General features: G+C 48.5%; 1 protein-coding gene across 3 annotated transcripts in view; it reads right to left on the bottom strand.

The window, feature by feature from the left end:
* ACAN (aggrecan) overlaps window positions 1-19,186 on the bottom strand; it is a 49,721-nt gene that overhangs the window by 12,429 nt on the left and 18,106 nt on the right. For all 3 annotated transcript variants that reach the window (XM_074549232.1, XM_026791305.2, XM_014264569.3), the window contains 11 exons: window positions 15,492-15,568; window positions 14,612-14,983; window positions 13,162-13,336; window positions 12,505-12,632; window positions 11,216-11,509; window positions 8,032-8,571; window positions 7,378-7,552; window positions 6,832-6,959; window positions 6,419-6,712; window positions 5,493-5,684; window positions 2,191-5,376 (listed from right to left, as the gene is read on the bottom strand). In XM_074549232.1, the coding sequence (XP_074405333.1) occupies window positions 2,191-5,376; window positions 5,493-5,684; window positions 6,419-6,712; window positions 6,832-6,959; window positions 7,378-7,552; window positions 8,032-8,571; window positions 11,216-11,509; window positions 12,505-12,632; window positions 13,162-13,336; window positions 14,612-14,983; window positions 15,492-15,561 (5,554 nt within the window). In that variant the 5' untranslated portion in view covers window positions 15,562-15,568. The remainder of the gene's footprint in view (window positions 1-2,190; window positions 5,377-5,492; window positions 5,685-6,418; window positions 6,713-6,831; window positions 6,960-7,377; window positions 7,553-8,031; window positions 8,572-11,215; window positions 11,510-12,504; window positions 12,633-13,161; window positions 13,337-14,611; window positions 14,984-15,491; window positions 15,569-19,186) is intronic.

The raw sequence follows: 19,186 nt of genomic DNA, 5'->3' as shown, positions 1-19,186 counted from the left end.
CTTCCATGTAGACTTCCCATGTTCACAAACCCCAGACCTTTGTAAAAAGTAACAACCCAAAAAAAGAAACCTAGGATTCCTTTTTTTTCTTTTTTTTTGTACTTTTTCTTCTTTTGTCATCTCTTTGCTGTAATTCTCTAGAAGAGGTTTGCTTTGTTTTAGGGGTGTTCTGAACTCATGGTCAACAAACTTTATTGCCACCTAGATGAGCTTACTTCATACCCTGACCAGGACTGCATTTAACTCTGTAGGGACATTGTAGTAAAATTTACCAATATAAAGAAAAGTTTTACCCTAGAATATCTTCCCATGTGGGAGTTCCAGCCATACACATGTGTTCAAGCCCACTTCTAATTTATAAAATGTACAATTAAATTTCAGGCAGTGGTTGCTTACCTCTTGCTGTCTCCTGCTAAGAAACCCCAGCTGTTACATTGTCCTCTCTGTGACTTGCAAATACACATATTCCATTTCAGAACATTTTTCAAGATTCTTCACACATGAGCTGCTGAACACATGGTTTTCTTTCAAAATACTTCACAAAAATGTTGGCTAACAAATGGTCTGAGGAATCTGGCAATTGCCTTGTGGTTGATTTTTTAAAAGAAAAAGCAGTGGAATAAAATCCATATTTTGGGGCCAATATTTTTTAATTTTTTTTTTTATTTTTTACTAAGCCTCACTGTCTTCCTTCCTTCCCCTCAGTGCTGCCTTTGCTGGCTTATTTTTGTCTCTGGGTTTGGATGTGGCGGTGGGCATGGCCCAAAAGCAGAGCCTGCTTTTGCAAGAAGGGTTTTTGGGGGTCCATGACTCCTGTGCCACCCTGTGCTGTGCCAGGCTGGTGCAGTGCACTGGGAATGACCCTGCTGTCATTATTCTGCCCTCACCCACTCCTGCAGCATGGCCAGGGCACTGCTCAGCACGGGCAGAGGGCACTGCAGGTGTGCTGTGAGCAGGGCTGAACAAAGGTTTGTGATTACCTGTGCTCACAGAGGGAAATGCAGTGACTCATCGGGGACACTTAGGGGGTGGAAATGACGTTGGAAACCAGGCTGAGCTTCACAAAGCCCTGCATTTACAGACCCTTACTGAGTCCAGAGCTAGCCATGCTGAATGCTGTAAATTGACCCAAAAGAAGCAGTTTATGAGATAATGTGGGAAAGGGTAGAACTGATGACACTTTTGCTAGAAGGAAGTGAGGAAATCTCTCTGCACATCCATTTTGTACTATACTTAAGCAATGTGTGGCCCTACAAGAACACGTGGCCCTTTGAGAACTGAGGACATGCATTCATACAACGGCACAAGCACTGATGGCTTTCCAATGAGTCCTGTCCCCAGGTGCCAGCTCCTGATGGCAGCAAAGGGAAACCAAGCTGTGTGCAGGGATGCTGCAGGACATCCTGTGTTACCAGGACTGGGCATCTCCCTTGGCCAAGAGGCACAATGTTTTGTATTTGTTTTTTTTTTTTTTTTTTCTCACTGCAGTGCACTGATGCTTTCACAGCATGCAAACTCCTCTCAGGAAATGTTCATCAGAATGCCAGGAGAGTGTTTTCACCATAAATGGTTAATCAGGTTTAAATATTCTGTCTATCTGTGCTTGGCAACAAGGGGGCTCAACCAAAGACAGAGCACTAAAACACTAAAAAGGCAGGGTGGGGAGAAGGGCATTTATCAACAGGGCTGACAAAAGCTAGTGATGCTTTGAGCATTATCTCACACTTTTATCCCATTGTAGCTGCAGAGAGCAGCATAAGACAGACTAGAGTGTGGCCACAGGCTGAGCAATACTTGGGGGTAGGCAGCAAGTCAGCCCAAATGGAAAAAGAAACAGGATTGAGACTAGCAGCCCATCTTCTCCAACTTGTCAGCTGCATGCAGGCTGGAAAACACTGGACATGTAGAGGTGGCACTGAGGGACATGGGTTAGTGGTAGACTCGGCAGTGTTGGGTTAATGGTTGGATTCTGTGATGATAAATGTCTTTTTCAACTTAAACAATTCTATGATTCTGTGATCATGACCTGTGGAAACCCCCATGTTTATGGCTTTCCATCAGAACAATGCTCTGCTCAAGTCTGCTTCCGTGTTAATGCTCTCTGCTGTATAAAAACCAAAAAAAAAAAGTGACAGCTATGCCCCCTCCTTCCCTTCCACAAAGCTTTCCCTTCCATATGAGACACATTACCTTCTGTAGTGGGTCCTAATGCGTCAATAGCTTCTTGTGAGACTTGGGGCAGGGCAGCAGTGGTGGTGGCCAGCAGATGGGGATTGTCTGGAGCAACAGCTGTCTCTGTCTCTTGTTCTGACACCACAGGAGGGGAAGGCTCCATTTCAAGCTGAGCCTCTTCAGGGTTCCTGAGTCCCTGTGTTCGTTCAACATCTGGAGTCCTGGTACTAATTACAGTGTCTGGGGCAGAGGTTTCCCCCAAAATGCCTGTGATAGAGTGTGTCACAGCTCCAGATGTTGCGTCAGGAATCTCCCTCTCCTCAGGAGTACTAAAGGGCTCCCTGCTGGCCAAAGATGTGGCAGCTGTTTTGATGTTATCAGTCGGCAATGCAGATGCTTCCCCACTGGTTTCATGGAGTGTGGATGTTTCTATGCTGATCTCAGGAAATGTCTCTCCGCGGGCTTCTTGACTTGTGGGTGTTCCTATTCTGATTTCAGGAAATGCAGAAGTTTCCCCACTGACTTCTTGAACTGTGGATGTTTCTATGAAAATTTCAGGATAGGCAGATGTTTCACTCCTGGCTTCTTGACTTGTTGGTGTTTCTATGCTGAACTCAGGGAATGCAGATGTCTCCCCACTGATATCATGGACTGTAGAGGTTTCTATGCTAATCTCAGGAAATGTGGATGTTTCACCTCGAGCTTCTTCACCTGTGGATGTTTCTATTCTAATCTCAGGAAATGCAGGTATTTCACCACTGGTTTCATGGATTGTCGAAGTTTCTATGCTAATTTCAGGAAAAGAAGACATGTCCCCACTGATTTCATGGACTGTAGAAGTTTCTATGCTGATTTCAGGAAACGCAGAAGTTTCCCCACTGGTTTCATGGACTGTTGAAGTTTCTATGCTAATTTCTGGGTAGGCAGATGTTTCACCCCTGGCTTCTTGATTTGTGTATGTTTCTATTCTAATTTCAGGAAATGCAGAACTTTCTCCACTAATTTCATGCACTGTTGAAGTTTCTATGCTGATTTCAGGAAAGGCAGATGTTTCTCCACTGGTTTCGTGGACCGTCGAAGCTTCTATGCTGATTTCAGGATAGCCAGATATCTCACCCCTGGCCTCTTGGCTTGTGAATGTTTCTATTCTAATTTCAGGAAATGCAGACGTTTCCCCACTGATGTCTTGACTTGTGGATGTTTCTATTCTAATTTCAGGAAATGCAGATGTTTCCCCACTGATTTCTTGTATTGTGGACGTTTCTGTGCCACTTCCAGGAAACGCAGAGGTTTCCCCACTTTCTTCTTGACCAGTGGATGCTTCTATGATAATTTCAGGATACCCAGATGTTTCACCCCTGGCTTCCTGACTTGTGGATGTTTCTGTGACAATTTCAGGAAATGCAGAGGTTTCCCCACTGATTTCTTGAATTGTTGATGTTTCCGTGCTAAATTCGGGAAATGCAGATGCCTCCCCACTGATTTCATGAATCGTGGATGTTTCTGTACCCGTTTCAGGAAATGCAGATGTTTCACCACTGATTTCATAAGCTGTTGATGTTTCTAGAGCACTTTCTGGCAGTGCAGATGTTTCCCCACTTAGTTCACCAGATCCAGAGCCTTCACCACTTGTCCCCAAACCATAGGGAAACGTGACAGTTTCCCCACCCAGTTCCTGTGATATCGTTGGTCTTGTCACGACTTCTACTAAATCAGAAGTGACTAAAGTGATTCCTGGAAGCCCTGAGGCCTCCCCACTGATATCAGCCACTGTTGAAGACTGTCCACTCAGATCTGTGGCTCCAGAAAAGTCTCTGCTGATGTATGGGATTCCAGATGGCTCTCCACTCAAGTCTCCTGAGGGAAAACCACTGGTCTCCACAGCTCCAGACCCTTCTCCAGATAGTCCTCTGTCTCCAGAAGTAAATCCACTGATTTCTATTATCCCAGATGGTCCTTCTCCCACTTCTTGTGCCACTGATGGCTGTGTTACAACTTCCACCAAAGTGGTATCCACAAGAGACACCGTGGGAAAGCCAGAGGTGAGTCCACTTTCCTCTCCAGAGAGCAGACCACTGGTGACATCAACTCCAGAGATGTCTCCGCTGCTGTCCGTCACTCCGCTCGGGTATCCGCTCATCTCCAGCCCTCCAGAAGCACTCCCACCAAAGTCTACATGCCCAGAAGGCTCACCACTGATGTCTAAACTCCCAGACACCATGCCTGATCCATCTTCATCACCTGAAGGCAATCCACTGGTTTCCAAAGTCTCTTTTGCCTCTGCTCTTGTAACTGGTGAGGTTGTTGTCACTTCCTCCAGAGTGGCATCTACGAAGGTGACGCCAGAGGCCTCGCTGCTTCCCTCAGTACCAGAGGTAAGGCCACTCAGGTCCACCTGGCCACTGATCTCGTGTGTTCCAGATGTTTCTCCACTGCCATCCAGTCCTGAGGGAAAGCCACTAAGCTCAGACCCTCCCGAGGACAGCCCGCTGAGCTCGGGTACCCCAGAGGGCTCCCTGCTGGCCTCAGCTCCTGAGGGCAAGCCGTGGGTTCCACCACTGCTGTCCCACTCAGAGGATGGTAGCCCTGACAGATCTCCCTCACCGCTGACTCCAATGGACCCTTTTCCCTCCTCTTGCCGTTCTGTCGCTGCTGTTACAACTTCCACCAATGTGGTATCCACGAGAGACACAGTGGGAAAACCAGAGGCCACTCCACTCTCCTCTCCTGATGACACGCCGCTGATGAGCTCAGTGCCAGAGATTTCTCCGCTCGCTCCAAAGGGCAGCCCGCTGCTTTCCACTTCAGGTGGCATCCCACTGATTTCTGGTATCCTTGAAACAGATACCGATGTCTCCCCGTCTGCAGAGGGCAGGCCACTGATATCAACAACACCAGAGGACACACCGCTCAGGTCTCCTGAGGGCAGCCCACTTTCTCCAGGTGGGAATCCACTGGCATGCAGGTCTACTGATGGTAATCCGCTCTCTCCAATGGCTGAGTGGTCTCCACTAAGATCAAAACCTCCAGAAGCTGGTTCTCCACTTGTATCTGGAACTCCAGGAACCCACCCAGACGCTGAAGATTCACCACTGACTTGATGCTCTCCAGACTGAGTCACCTCCTCTGACACTTCGCTGAGGGAAGCGTTGGTACTGGTTTCCTCTGGTACTATGGTAGCTGGAGGAAAAGCAGATGGACTCACTGGAAAAAAAAGAACAAAGAGAAGGAGTTGGGAATATTATTCATACTTTGTGAGGGTCCCAACCCTATACCATCAGCCCAGCACGACACAGACTACAAGGAAGCTCTGAACGCACCTGAGAGCAGTGACACATCTGTTGGAAAGACCTCTGTGCCCCAGGCTGTCTGATTCTCAGGCTGAGTGGCAGACTCTGTCTCCATGGTCACCTCCTCTCCTGAGGGCACCCCCTCCACTCCAGGGATCACTTGTGTTGCCAGCACATCTTCAAAGAACGGGGTGACCCCCTCCTCCTCCACAGGAGGCAGAGCTGGAACAAAAAGACATTGGAAGGAGTTTCCAAAAATTCACAATCCAAGACGCCGGTGATGTGCTGCGTTCAAACTGGCACTCCAACATTCCCAGCCTTCCTTCTGAAATCCCTTTCCCTGAGGAGACAGGTTTCTGTGCCCTGCAGCGGCGGGAGGCTATTGGAATTATTACCAATATAAGCAGATGGAACATGCCTGAGCTAGTCTGGCCTTGTGTTTGACCAAAGGTGGCAACTGTGGTGTTTTCACCTCAGAGACACCTTTGGCTAGCTGGATGCTGCAGCTGCATGCTAGAGACAAGTCCAGGCATGCAGAAGCTCAGGTTTACCTCTGGTGGAGAAGTTTTAAGGTGAGGTAAAGGAAAAGGAGTCAGGTTCTGATGGAGGTTTTCAATCCAGAGCTTTATTCCTGGCCCACAGGCCTCTGAATCCCATAACAGCCCTAACAGAACCTTGAACCATGTGGTTGCTCTTCCTTTTAACCCCGGGGTGAGAGAAGGGGTAGGCATCCCAGCAACCAGGTAAGGGGTGGGGAAGTCTCAGGGGACAAATGACACTTGGATGGCCCAATGTCCTCCACGGCTGAGAGGCATCTTTTGAACTCTGCCAATCACTGACAGACAGCACTCAGCAGGGCAAGGGATGGGGAGGGAGAGGTGGCTGGCAGGCCTGGGGAAAGACTGGGATAAACTGAGGCAAGCTATGGCCTCACACCACAACAGGAGGGTGGGTACCTCTGAAGCAGAAGGCGTGGTGCCGGGACAGCGGGTCGGGGAAGCCGGTCTGGTTGTGGTGCTGATACACGGTTCTGACGCCCGGCGCGTCGCCACCGCACGCGGGCCGGGGGCTCACGATGGGGTAGCGCAGGCTGCCGTCCGCCAGCCAGCCCGCGTAGCACCGATCCAGGCCCTGCTTCCAGGCGGCGTGCAGCTGCCCAACAGAGGCCAGCGTGGCGTTCTGGCTCTGGCAGAACCGCTGGGCTTCGGGGAAGGTGAACTGCTCCGGCTGGGTTGCGAAGAACACATCGCCTGAGGGGTGGGAGGGAAAACACGGGTGAATCCCTGCATGCCAGACATCTACAGATAGAGGTGGAGGTGTGGGGCACATTTCTGCTCCACAGCAGTGCCAGGGGCAGGGGAGGATGTACCCTTGAGCCTGTCGATGTAGCAGTACACGTCGTAGGTCTCCGAGGCCGGGCGCATGCCGTATGACCGCACGCCTGGAGTGTTCTCTTTGTCTCCTATGCAGTTATTTCGGGGATTCACAATGGGATACCTACCAAAAAAAAAGGAAGAGAAGAGGTAATCCGAGGTCAGCCTTATGTAGCCAGAACTGAAGAACCTCAGTGTGCTTGGGAGTGGGACATGAACTCTTCACAGTTTGAGGTGCTCAGAGCCAGCAGCGTGACTTGGAGATCACTTACAGCTTGAGGCAATAAATACAAATTTCCTGCTACTCTTCTTCCACACCAGGAGGGCTCACTGATGCAAGATGTATATACAGGTTAAGAAATGAGGAAAAGAAGTGGGCAAAACCATGTCTGTTGGCCACTGAATGTCACAGCCTGGAGAAAATTTTGGGTCAACAAAGCTTTTGATCTTGATGAGGAGAGCAGCAGGACAATCCAGAGTAAAGCCTCAATGACTGAATGGCCATTTTGAAGGTTGTCTTCCCCAGGTCAGTGTAACTTTACCTGACTGTCTGGTCCCGCAGCCAGCCAGCATCACACTGGTCGAAGCCAGCCTCGTAGGCAGCCTGGAGCTGCTGGGGGGTGGCAATCACAGCGCTGTTCTCCAGGCAGGCCTTCTGGGCTTGGACAAAGGAGAAGGCGTATCTGCTGGTGGCTGCACGGTAGTGAAACACCACGCCTGGGGAAAGAGAAACTGTGGTGAGACAGCTGGTACAGGACTCCCCTGCACTGAGATGTGTGACCAGAAATGGTCTTCCAAAAACCAGTGCAAGGACCAGGCCCTCTCAAACCCCTTTTGATGGGAATGCCTCATTCATGGAGCCCTGCTGCCATTGAGGATGATGTTCTGGGGATCTCTTTAGTTCTCTAAGGTCTTCTTGCCTTGACTTTCCCCTTCTCAGGAGTCAGGGGGATATGGGAGAGGAGAGTGTGACCACTGCAGCCCAAGTATCAGCCAGCTGAGCTCTAGTCAGCACATGATGGGGTGGCCCACAGCCTTCTCCTCTCCCCTCCTGCTCCACTGTGATGGAGGCTCTCAGCCTGACCCCTAACAGGCCTGTGCACCTCTGTGATGGCAGAAACTCGGGCTGTTTTCAGCTGAATGGTTACCTCTAGAATGAGCTGGCCTTCAGGCTTCTCTCAGTCCTGGTGCCTTACCTGTGGGGGAGATGGGCTGCTCGGGAAGGTAGCCGGCACCGGGGGCAGCTGTCACTCGCACAAGCTGATCTTCCACTGTGAACGCTGAGGCAGACTCCAGTTCCGGGGTGGCAGTCACCCCCACGACCTCTTCTGCCGAGCTCACCTCTGCTGTTTCAGTGCTGCTAGCAGTGCCAAAGGCTAAGGTGGTGAAGGCAGTGCCTAAATCTATGGTGGTGGCCTCTTCAGGTACAGTCCACACCGCTGTGCCATCCTCCCTGGTCACATTTTCTACCTCTGTGGCAGCTGTCTCTGGTGTGAGAGCGGTGGTGAAGAGATCAGGCAGGGCAGTGAAGCTCTCGTCCAGCCTGGTGGCCGTGGGTGTGATCTCAATGGGCTCCAGGGTGGCGATGCTGCCGCGGGCCTCCTCCTCCGTGGCGTTGCGTGACAGGGGCAGCTCCACCTCGGTCTGGGTGACAGTCTGCACAGTGAAGGCGCCGCCCAGCCCGCTGCCCAGCTCGTCAATGAACTGCCCCGGGACCAGGCTCTCAATGTCCTCCCCTGCATCAGGACACAAAGCAGCAATCAGAGGGGATAATGTCTGTGACAGTGTTCACAGGGGTCCGAGGATGAGGGAAGAGATGAGATCTGACTCCATGTTTCAGAAGGCTTGATTTATTATTTTATGATATATATTACATTAAAAGTATACTAAAAGAATAGAAGAAAATATTTCATCAGAAGGCTAGCTAAGAATAGAAAAAGGAAGAATGATAACAAAGGTTTGTGGCTCGGACAGAGAGTCCGAGCCAGCTGACTGTGATTGGCCATTAATTAGAAACAACTCTATGAGACCAATCACAGATGCACCTGTTGCATTCCACTGCAGCAGATAATCAATGTTTACATTTTGTTCCTGAGGCCTCTCAGCTTCTCAGGAGAAAAAATCCTAAGGAAAGGATTTTTCATAAAAGATGTCTGTGACAAATGTCAGCCTGATGAGCTGAGCTGCACGGGTGCTGCCTCCAAGGAGCAGCTGGGTGTCTCTGGTACGGGAGGATCAGGGAAATCATGATAGTTTGATAAGAGAAATGGTTTTCCTTCCTCCACTGTGGCTCTGTGCAACGCCTCAGCACGGAGGGCAGTGAGGAGGCACTGAGCCACCTCGTGCTCCAAATGTGGTCAATCAGCGGGGACATTGCCCTCGCTCCTGCTGGTTCCCCTTCCCGGGAACACCTTGCCCATATCCGAGTCTGCACTGACCCCTAGTGCCTGCCGCAAGGAAATTGGGTTGGACGGAGGGAAGTTGGGGGAACTTGGATAACCTCCACGGCAGATCCGTCTGAGAAAGACAATGGGATCCTCACACTCGGTGCATGAAACCTCAGCAGGATCACGATCTCCTGCTCTGCCTAGGCAGTGACTTGAGCTCATCCCATATGAGCATCCTAACCCACTGCCAGGACAGCCAAGGCCAGTTGCTGTACCAAACACACTGAAACAACTCCCACCTTTCCCCTTCCAAATCACTTTCCTGCTCAAGTCATATCCCTTGGTCTAGGACAACGTGCTTTACATAGCACTGAGCAGCTCAGCTGACAAGGGCAGTGGTTTGTAGAGCAGCATGAAACAGAACTGTGAGGGCACCTAAGGGAAGGGTGGATCACATGTTGGATGTGCAGTAAGGCAGGTCTTGGCTGGGGAGGAAAAAAGGATGAGACAGTGCCCAGATTTTCCTCTAATAATGCTTTCCCTGCTCTATTTCAAATTCCATTTTACTGCTGGTTCATTTTAGGCAGTACTTTTCGGATCTCAAGGGATTCAGAGATTTCTATAAAGATGCTCAGAAAAGGACTGACCATATGTGGCAGTTTCAGAGGCAAACCCTGAGATAACCAAAAGGCTGTGGCTTGGTGGACCAGTCTTTAGCTTTGCCACATAACTGGGTACCTCCATGGGTCTGGGAGATGTACCTGGGCACAGCAGATTTGATCATAAGGGTTTCAACAAATATTTTAAAATACTGTTATTTTTTTAACTGTGGCAATCCTACTTGAATGTTAGCTTCTGGTTGCCCTGAGTAGACAAAATATCACTGTTTCCCGCTCTTCTCGCTGCAGGGAACAGTGTAAAGTTAGGAGAAAGGGGGAGCAGCTGGGATGAAATTTTAATCCACAGTTTCCCAGAGACTGCATCAGTCTCAGATTTATCCCAGCATGGAAAGTCAGTCACACATCTGTTCCACACCACATCTCATCACTACACACATCTTCAGGGTCAGACCTGTTCTCTTTCTCCTTCACCTCCTTCTCCAGCATTCAAAGTCTCCTATGTGAAGCACCTGAGCTCTGCTTCGTGTCTCCAGGAGAGCTTTAAAAGCAGGAGGGTGTGGGAGGACTGGAGAGATGGGAACTGTGTTATCCCCATCTCCACAGAGCCCCCATGTGCAGGTCAAGCAGCCTTTCTAGATCTGCTTTCTACCTCAACACGAGCAGAGGACTTAGTCCTTTGCTAAACCTGCTTTCTCTTCTCTCTTTTTTTAAAATAACCTCAACATCAAAGAAGCAAGAGGTTGTCTCTGGCCAGGGAGCTCCTCTGTATTGTAAAAGCAGAGTGGCCCTGACAAAGGGGGGGAGAATGACTGCATCTGACTTCATTGATATCAGAAGGCTAATTAATTACTTTATTATACTATATTATTCTATACTACATTACACTGTATTACATTACATCTAAACTGAATCTTCACAAGCACCCAACTCAACTCAACTGCCCAGAATCTGGTGACTGTCTCCTGACCCACAGGAGACAAGTAGAAAAAAGGTCTCAGGATTTTCCACTGCAAGAAAACTGAATAGCAACTTCTAGCTTAAACTGTAATGTACTAACTTTTGGTGATTGGAGAACAGTAACATGAATGTGGTAATTATAGTAGTTGTGATAGGCTATAGATAATAGTTAAGGTATAGATTGGTTCTACTGTACTAAGATGCCCAGCAAAGAAAAGTTTATAATGCAACGTAACCAAAACCAAAGGGTCTCCAGGCCTGCCTGCAGCTGGAGCTGACAGCTGTAGACACAGGCTCTGGGCTGCTGTAACATCTTGGATGGAATAAACTGCATTTTGGAGAGCCCCTGGAGTCCTGCATCCGTCATTTCAGCTCTTACACAGAGTTGCTGTGAGCAGCAGAGATTTGAGACTCACCGCTGTAGCAGATGGCGTCGTAGCGCGAGTCGGGGTGCGGGTACCCGGTCTGGTTGGCGTGCAGGTACACCGTCCTCACGCCCACCAGGTTGCCCCCGCAGTTGGGGCGCGCCCGGGAGATGGGGTAGCGCACGCTGCGGTCGGCCAGCCAGCCCGCGCTGCACACGTCCATGCCGTCCTTCCAGGCCAGGTACAGCTCCCCCGTGGTGGCCAGGCGTGCTCCCAAACTGCGGCATTTGTCAAACGCTTCTTGAAAGGTGAACTTCTCCGGGGCGGTGGCGTAGAAGACTTTGCCTGCAATCACATCATCCGTTAGCGCAGGAATTATTGAGAATCAAAGGCGACTCCAACAAAGGGGAGAGAGAATGGTGCATCTGACTCCATCATCAGAAGGGTAAAAATTACTTTATTATACTATGCTATGTACATCGCATCTAAACTGAATCTGCCATGCGCTCACTCTTGCTCACAACTGCTCACACTGCACTCATCTCTCCTTCTCTCATGACTGTCCCATGATAATCTGACACACACACACACTTCTTGGCCCTCATAGGCCAAGGGAACAAAACATCCTCACTTTGGCTTGCTGTGCCTGTGTTCTGCTAAAGTAGAATGCAATCTCCATATTGCGTTCTACTTTAGCACAACACAGGCAGAGCAAGCGAGATAAGAATTGTGTTTTCCTTCTTCTCTGCTTGTCTCACAGCTTCTCTCAGTTCAGAGGGCATGTGAATACCACAAGGAATTATCTGTTAGATTCTAATCACAATTCCCTTTCTGGCTCCCTCCCACTCATAAGAGTTTGGATAAGATGAGGACTCCTGTGTATTAGAGCTGAAATGCAAGCCCATGTTGGTGACTTTGTAAACACCAGAAGAAAGTGAGTCTTACAGACCAAATCAGATTTGAGCAAAACACACCACACCAGCTGGAGCCACAGGTCAAGGGGGAGATAAAGGACAATTGCATTCTGTTGTGCTGGATATTTCAATATCATAAGCATGAATGATTAGTGCATCTGAATGTCACACTCAAATGGCTGACCAAGCAGGATGGCGTGAATTCTGGTGGAGGTTAGACAGACTCCACCCTCTGCACTGCATTAGTCATTTGACATTAAAATTGTCCAAGGTCTAATAAAAAGACTGTAAAGAACATCTGGGCTGGCCAGGGAATGTGCTTTTCCAGCTTTAACCTGTCTTTTCTCTATTTGCTGTTGTCCGGTCCAGGCATGATCAGGGCTTTGACTGCTTCTGCCTCTAGTAACAATAAAAACCCCAAATCACCTTGCATTTGCTCTGCATAGCAGTAAACGTCATAGGTTTCATCTGGCTCACGGACACCATAGGTCCTCACTCCTGGGAATTCGTCCTTGTCGCCATAGCAGCGCTCCCGGGGCCAGTGGATGGGGTACCTGAGGGAGAGATTGTGGATAAGCAGGGGAGGCAGGACCCTGGCAGTCACTGAAGGCTGGGAGGAAGCTGAAGAGCACTGCCCAGTGGGGTGATTTGTGGCTTTTCCCAGATTATGGAAAAGTGAAAGGATGATCTGCTGTCCTGCCCTCACTCTGATGGTCCTTGGAACCCTGACCAAAGACACCAGGACAAGGTGCCTCCGCATGGAGGGGATGCACAGCTCAGTCTGGTTGAGCCAGAATTGTGCATCTTGGCACAGCACTGGTTTTGTTCGGGGAAGATGGAGGATCAGGATGAAGCCATTGTCCACTCAGTTGTCACCGCCAGCCCAGGAGGACAGTGGTCACTCTGCTTTCCTACTAGAGATCCACCTCCAGCAGAGAACGACTTGCAATCCACCACCCCTTTGGAACACCAGCAGTTACAACAGCTGAGATTTAGCAACCATTTGCAGTTGGTGGCTTCATCACAGGAATCCTTCCCTAACAATGCTGCTGTGGCTTTCCCTTCCCCTGCATGGCTTCTCACCTGACAGTCTGATCAGCCAGCCAGCCAGCATCACACTGCTCGTACCCATCCTCGTAGGCAGCCTGGAGCTGCTCGGGGGTGGCAATGACAGCACTGTTCTGGATACAGGCCTGCTTTGCCTTCTCAAAGTTCAGGGTGTACCTTGTGGAGATCGCTCTGTAGTGGAATACGATGCCTGGAAAAGACAATGGACATCAGTCACAACCACCAGCCCCTGCCTTCCAGAGAAGGCACAAGAAAAAGGCAAAATTAAACCACATCCTGTACAGTCCTGTAGTGAAAGCAGTCTCCCTGTCTTATACAGAAAGCAAAAACCACAAAAAAGAGAAGGATTGCACAAAACTTTCATTATTTTATCCACCTATTACTAGGACAGGCTTTGCAATATGGCAATGGAAGTTTTTCCAGAACAGCCCAATTCTCCAGATTGAGGGCATCCCATCTCTTAAAATGTTTGGAAAAAATTAAAGGTCTGATAAAAGTTCTGTTCCAGCTTTACCCATTTGAGTAATAACCCAGTGTACCCAGTACCACCTCCTGCCAAGGATGTCGTCTTGCTGCCTCTGTAATTCACCTTCTGCCAGAAGAGACATTTTCTTGCCATATTCTGCCATGAGTCATTTTACTGGTTTGTTTAGTCTGCTCCTAGCCTGCTAAAATAAATGCTTGGCCTGTGGCTTCTCCACTCATCACCTTATCTGTGACCTGAGAGAAAGGGCTTAGTCCTACAAGGAAAGCACTGCACTCTCTGCCTGTGTGCCTGTCCTAGGTTGACTCTATGATGCTTTTATCCCAAATCATCTTTTTCTGCTTATGCTGAATAATAAGTGTTGCACCTTTAAGACTTGTTACAGAGAGTGAAGGGGGGAGAGAAGAAGTGTGCAGTTTGTTTTCAGACACTGCACTCACTCCTCCACATGCCTGCTCCTGCACTGTGTTGTCTGCAGATGGACAGACAGCGGGACAGAGCTCTCCTTTGTTTTAGTTAGTTTTAGCTAGACTGTGAAGGCTTTTTCCCTTTTCTTTGGAGCTGTTTAAATCTGTTCTGGACTGAACACCCGGCAGAGCACTGGCAGCTCCACCTGTGGCCTACCAGGCCAGGCCGGGCCTGTGACATTGCCAGCACTGAGGGACTGACCAGAGACTGAGTGAGCTGAGCTGCAACCTGGGAGGGAACTTTCTGAGTTTGTCATCTCTTTTGGAGCAGCAAGGGGTTTTATTGTTTAATACTGTTTAGGTTTTATTGTTTAATAAACAGCTTTTTTCCCCATTTCTCCAAGGAGATATTTTCTCCCGCAGTGGTTGGGGCGAGGGGCCAATTGAATTTGCTTTTCTAGAGGAGCCCCTTTGGGCATTCTCTCAAAATTTGCCCTGAACCAGGAGAATGCCTCTTCCTCCCTTCAGGCCAAGCACAAGACACAGAGAGAAAAGAGCAAGGTCAGCACCCCACCTTTGACCAGGACCTCGATTGTGTCCTGTCTGTCCTCAATGCCGTACATCACTTCGCAGCGGTAGATCCCTGTGTGGTTGGACCTCAGCGCCTTGATCTCCAGCGTGGCATCCGTGGGGATGGCGGGGTAGTTGGGCAAGGAGATCACCTCCCTGTACTCGCTGTTGAGCCGGATCCTGCCACCCGTGGCCACCAGCAGGACAACCTCGGTGCCGTTGGACAGCTTGCTCCACTTGATGCGCGGGGTCAGCATGACGCTGGTGTCCTGCTCCTCAGGGATGTTGAAGTAACAGGGGATGTTCAGGGAGCTTCCCAGGATAACACGCAGGGGAGACTGCTCAGGTATCTTGACTTCCAGGCCATCACTACTGTCTGCCAGTTCCCAAACAGAGCAATGGTTGCGTCAATGACACATGTAATACAAAATGTCCCGTGTTTCCATATGATCCAGTGCCTGTATGTGCTGTGCAAACCCACATATTTAGACATGATCTTTTTGACTAGTCTACAAAGGGAAGTTGTGGCAATGACCACTGCACCATGGCTGCTTTTGGGATTTGGACCAGTGCTGGATTTGGGAATGAAGGGAACAAAGGGCTCTGCTGCAGCCTAGCTGCTGCCCACACTATGAGTTCACACCTGTTAATATTTTAAAAGAGAAATGATGAAATTCTCTTAATTTCCCACAAATCTGCAGCTATCTGCCTGGCTTCCCAAGCATGAGAGGCTGTGGCACATCTGAACAAAGGATCCTTGTGTGTGCACAGCACAGATCTTGGGCTCATTTATTAATTTATTTTTGGGGGCTGCCTGTCCTTGGGGATGGGACCAGGGTGCAGTACAAGGCTCAGTCCTGCTTTGCCATGCCCTGGACACGTACCTGAGAGCTCCACAGAGTCGGCTGCGGTGATGGCTTGCAAACACACAAACACTAATAGCAAAGTGGTCATAATTTACCTGCAAGAAACAACACAGGGAGAGAGGATTTGTGTATGTCCACAGGAGCTGAGTGCTGGTGCATGCTGCTGCAAGGCAGTGCAATGCTTTCAGCTGCCCCTAAAGCCTCCTACACTCCTCACACCAGCAGTGAAAGCCTGTCCTTGGGGAATGATTTGGCCCCAAAGTGCTGCTTGCTTTGGGACATCAGTCCATGGGACAAATAAATAAGATGCTCTGCTATGTACCACAGTCTGAAGTGTTATTATACACCATTTAATATACTGCTCTCCCACTCCCTCTCTTGTGATTCAGTCTTACCTATGGAGCAGAAAGACAATTTTACAACAGGTTTTACACACTTGTTATGTATTTACTCATGAGGGACCATCTCATCCACTAAGCTTTGTCTCAGAACAGGAGCTGTTTCTCACTGGGCATCCCAAATCAAGTCAGCACTGGCTTTCCAGATGGTTGGAAGAATTTTCTATTCCTTAAAATGCTCTGAAGGGAAAATTGCCCTCTGCATGGGGGAAAAGGGAAATGTCACAACTCTTTTTGCACAGAGAGCCAGCATATCCTCAAGTGCAAATTGATCCAGAACTAATACAAGAAATCCACAGGGTACAGTTCTGGGCATCTTAAATCTGCCCTAAAAATATCTTCTTGGGATCCCTCCAATTTGTCAGAGCAGCCTGCTCCTTCTGAAGGCTTCAGGAAAAGAAAGGACGGTCCTGCTGACATTGAGTGACAAAAGCAATATAGGGAGGCCAGCTAATTTAATCCTAACAGGATTACCATGCATAATATCATGCTGTGTTAAATCAGCACAAAGACTCGAGTTGGTTTCAATATTTCAAATAAAAAACAGGTCCTCTGGCAACCCAGCATAGTTTGGCATCACTTTCCAGCCCTGACTCAGAAGGAAGGACCACACCTACTGAATCACTGGTGTTTCCTTTGAGGTCTGGATATTGGCTGTTTCACTCCTGTGATTTAGAAAGATTCCAGATGACTTCAGCTGACAGGTAACATTTCAGGTATATGCCTATTGGACTTGTAGAAAACTCCATTACATATCCTCACTGGCACAAGAAAAGGTCTGAAATAAACCCATCATGTACAGTTCAGCATTAACCTTTCACCTGTGAAAAAGCTGAGCTACATGCACTCATTCATTTTAATCTGACACACCACAAACACTTATCTTTAGTGAACAGACACTGCTCTGCTGGCAGAAAATGGGAGAGAACAGGGATGGAACACATTGGCAGAGGAGTGTGGAGACTGCAGTTTGCAGCTGTAGGGCTGAACAAGATCAAATGGAGATATTTTCTGCTGGGTGTGGGATAAAATTCCAGGTAAGAGCTAACCTCAGGGAGAACTGTGGGAGCTGTACATGTGTTTGGGTGTCTCTCTGGTGAGGGGTGATGTCTGCACAAACAATGCATTACAAACCTCTTCTGCAGATGACAGCTGACTTCACATTTCCCTGCAGGGATGGGCAGTGCAGAGCCACTGCCCTGTGCAGGGGAGGTCAGAGGGTCTGGCAGCCCACAGGATGGGCTCTGGGGGCAGTGAAAGGCCTGCTGCTCCTCAGCAAAGCAAGGGGAGTTGGAAACACCAGCCTGGAATCAGCTGGGCAGTACCCAAGAGTCCTTAAAGAGCTGGCTGAGCGAGCTGCTGGCCCACTGATGCTCGTTCATAATCTCTCCTGGGGCAGGTCCCAAGCACTGGAGCTCTGAGCCCACAGCCAGCCAAGATACACAATGATGAGCCTCACAAATACGTGCTACTTTGATTGACATAAATTCCAGACAAAATAATGGAAAATCTGATCCAGGGTTCAGTTCATTAAGCGCTGAAGAATAGATGTAATGGTAATCTTAGTTAAGGCACTTGTGTATAAAACAGGTGCTTCCAGCCTTTTATTATTTGGCATGATTCTAAGCTTGTTTGATAAAGCTGCCTGCATGGCTGCAACACAATGTAATTAGATTTTGATAAGGTTTGAATTTTTCAGTGTTCTATGGTATGAAGATGTGTAATGCCAGTAGTACACCCATTAAAATGGCTTTGCAGAAGCCAGGCTGGTGGGTCCCTAATGGGATCCATCTGAGGGGCCTGGAGGGAAATATTTCTAATGGGCATCTACAGAGTTGGTATTAGAGCCAATGGGTTTCCATATAGACTGTATTTTAATAGAATCAAATATAAAATTGTGCAAGAAATGCATTCCTGACAATGGGATGTTGAGTCTTAGAAAGAAGTCACTCAGGAGAGCTACTGCTAATATCCAACAGTAAACCAAACAGGAATTCCTCTATGTGCTTAGAGGTGAACAATGGGAATACTTTGCACACCCCTGGGCTGTCATAAAGATATCAGGAAAAAAGATAAAGATATCACTAGCAAGGATCTGAGGGCTGGACAGATGCTATATGGGGGAAGATTAGAAAATAGGAAGTTTGAACCTAATTATTGTAACAAATAAAAAAAGAAAAACTGAGAAGTTGACAACTGTGCACAAGTAGCTTCAAGCAGAGACTGCTGGTGCTAAAAGGCTCTTTAATCTAGCAGAAATTCATGACCAGAACTAATAGCTTGGAGACATATGTTGAATAAAATCAAATGGGAAACAAAGCCCACATTCTGCACAGTGGGTGATGGATCACTGAAACTGGTACCAAAGGAAGTGATGGAGTTTCTGTCAGGGTGGATCCTGCAGGGCAGAAGGGATTTGGGTAGAGGACACTCTCCTAATCAATAGTAAAATACCTGTTTGAGCATTGAATAAAAGCTCTTGCTTCTCCAGACTGCTTAGATGAGGTACCTTTCACTGACTTGCATTTTGCCAGAATCAAAGCAAGCTGAATAGCTCTGAGTGTCATGAGATAAACTCAGCCAAGACAGGCACACAGCTTTAGGCCTGGGTTACCTACTAAGAAATAGAGATATCCTAAAGCAAGGAGACACAGATGTTTAAATATAACAGGAGTTGCCTGCTGAAAAGACTTCTAGGGTCTGTGGCTACAGCAAACAGATGTTGCTCTGAGTTGATATTTCTGTGTACACTGGCAGTGGATAGGAGGAGAGCAGGTTCATCTGCCCATCAGGTAGGCATCACACAACAGAATGTCCTAACCAAGAGAAATTTCCTTTGTCCCAAAAGCTAAGACAAGCTCATGTACTCTTACTCTTATTTAAGCTTTATACTGATCTTCCACAAGGGAAAACAACCTCATATGACGACAGCTGACACCAGTGGTGTCTTTGCAGTTTGCTTTAGCTATGGAGGAAAAAACCCAACATCCTCCTATCCCACAGAAGCCCAGAGGAAATGGATTTTCCTTGTGAGCAGCGGTTAACAAATCAGAATAACAATGTTTTGGGTGTATTCCGCGAAAGTGTTGAGTCCCCGCCAGCGAGAAACCCAACCTACTCCTCAGGGTGCTGTTTGCAATGTTGATCTTCATTTTTCACTGCTCTGCAGCATGCCAGAGATCCAGCCCTGAGTCTGCAGGCAGCTCTGGTTGGATTCAGTGCTCTGGGGATGCCTTTGATCCCTGTCCTGCTGTTACAGCAGTGGTTCCATGCTGCAATGCCCCTGCTCCCTGGGGTCTGCAGGGATGGATGTCC

Source organism: Zonotrichia albicollis, chromosome 11 (genome assembly GCF_047830755.1).
Source record: "Zonotrichia albicollis isolate bZonAlb1 chromosome 11, bZonAlb1.hap1, whole genome shotgun sequence".
NCBI classification, from domain to species: domain Eukaryota; kingdom Metazoa; phylum Chordata; class Aves; order Passeriformes; family Passerellidae; genus Zonotrichia; species Zonotrichia albicollis.
This window is presented reverse-complemented; position numbering and strand designations above follow the sequence as displayed.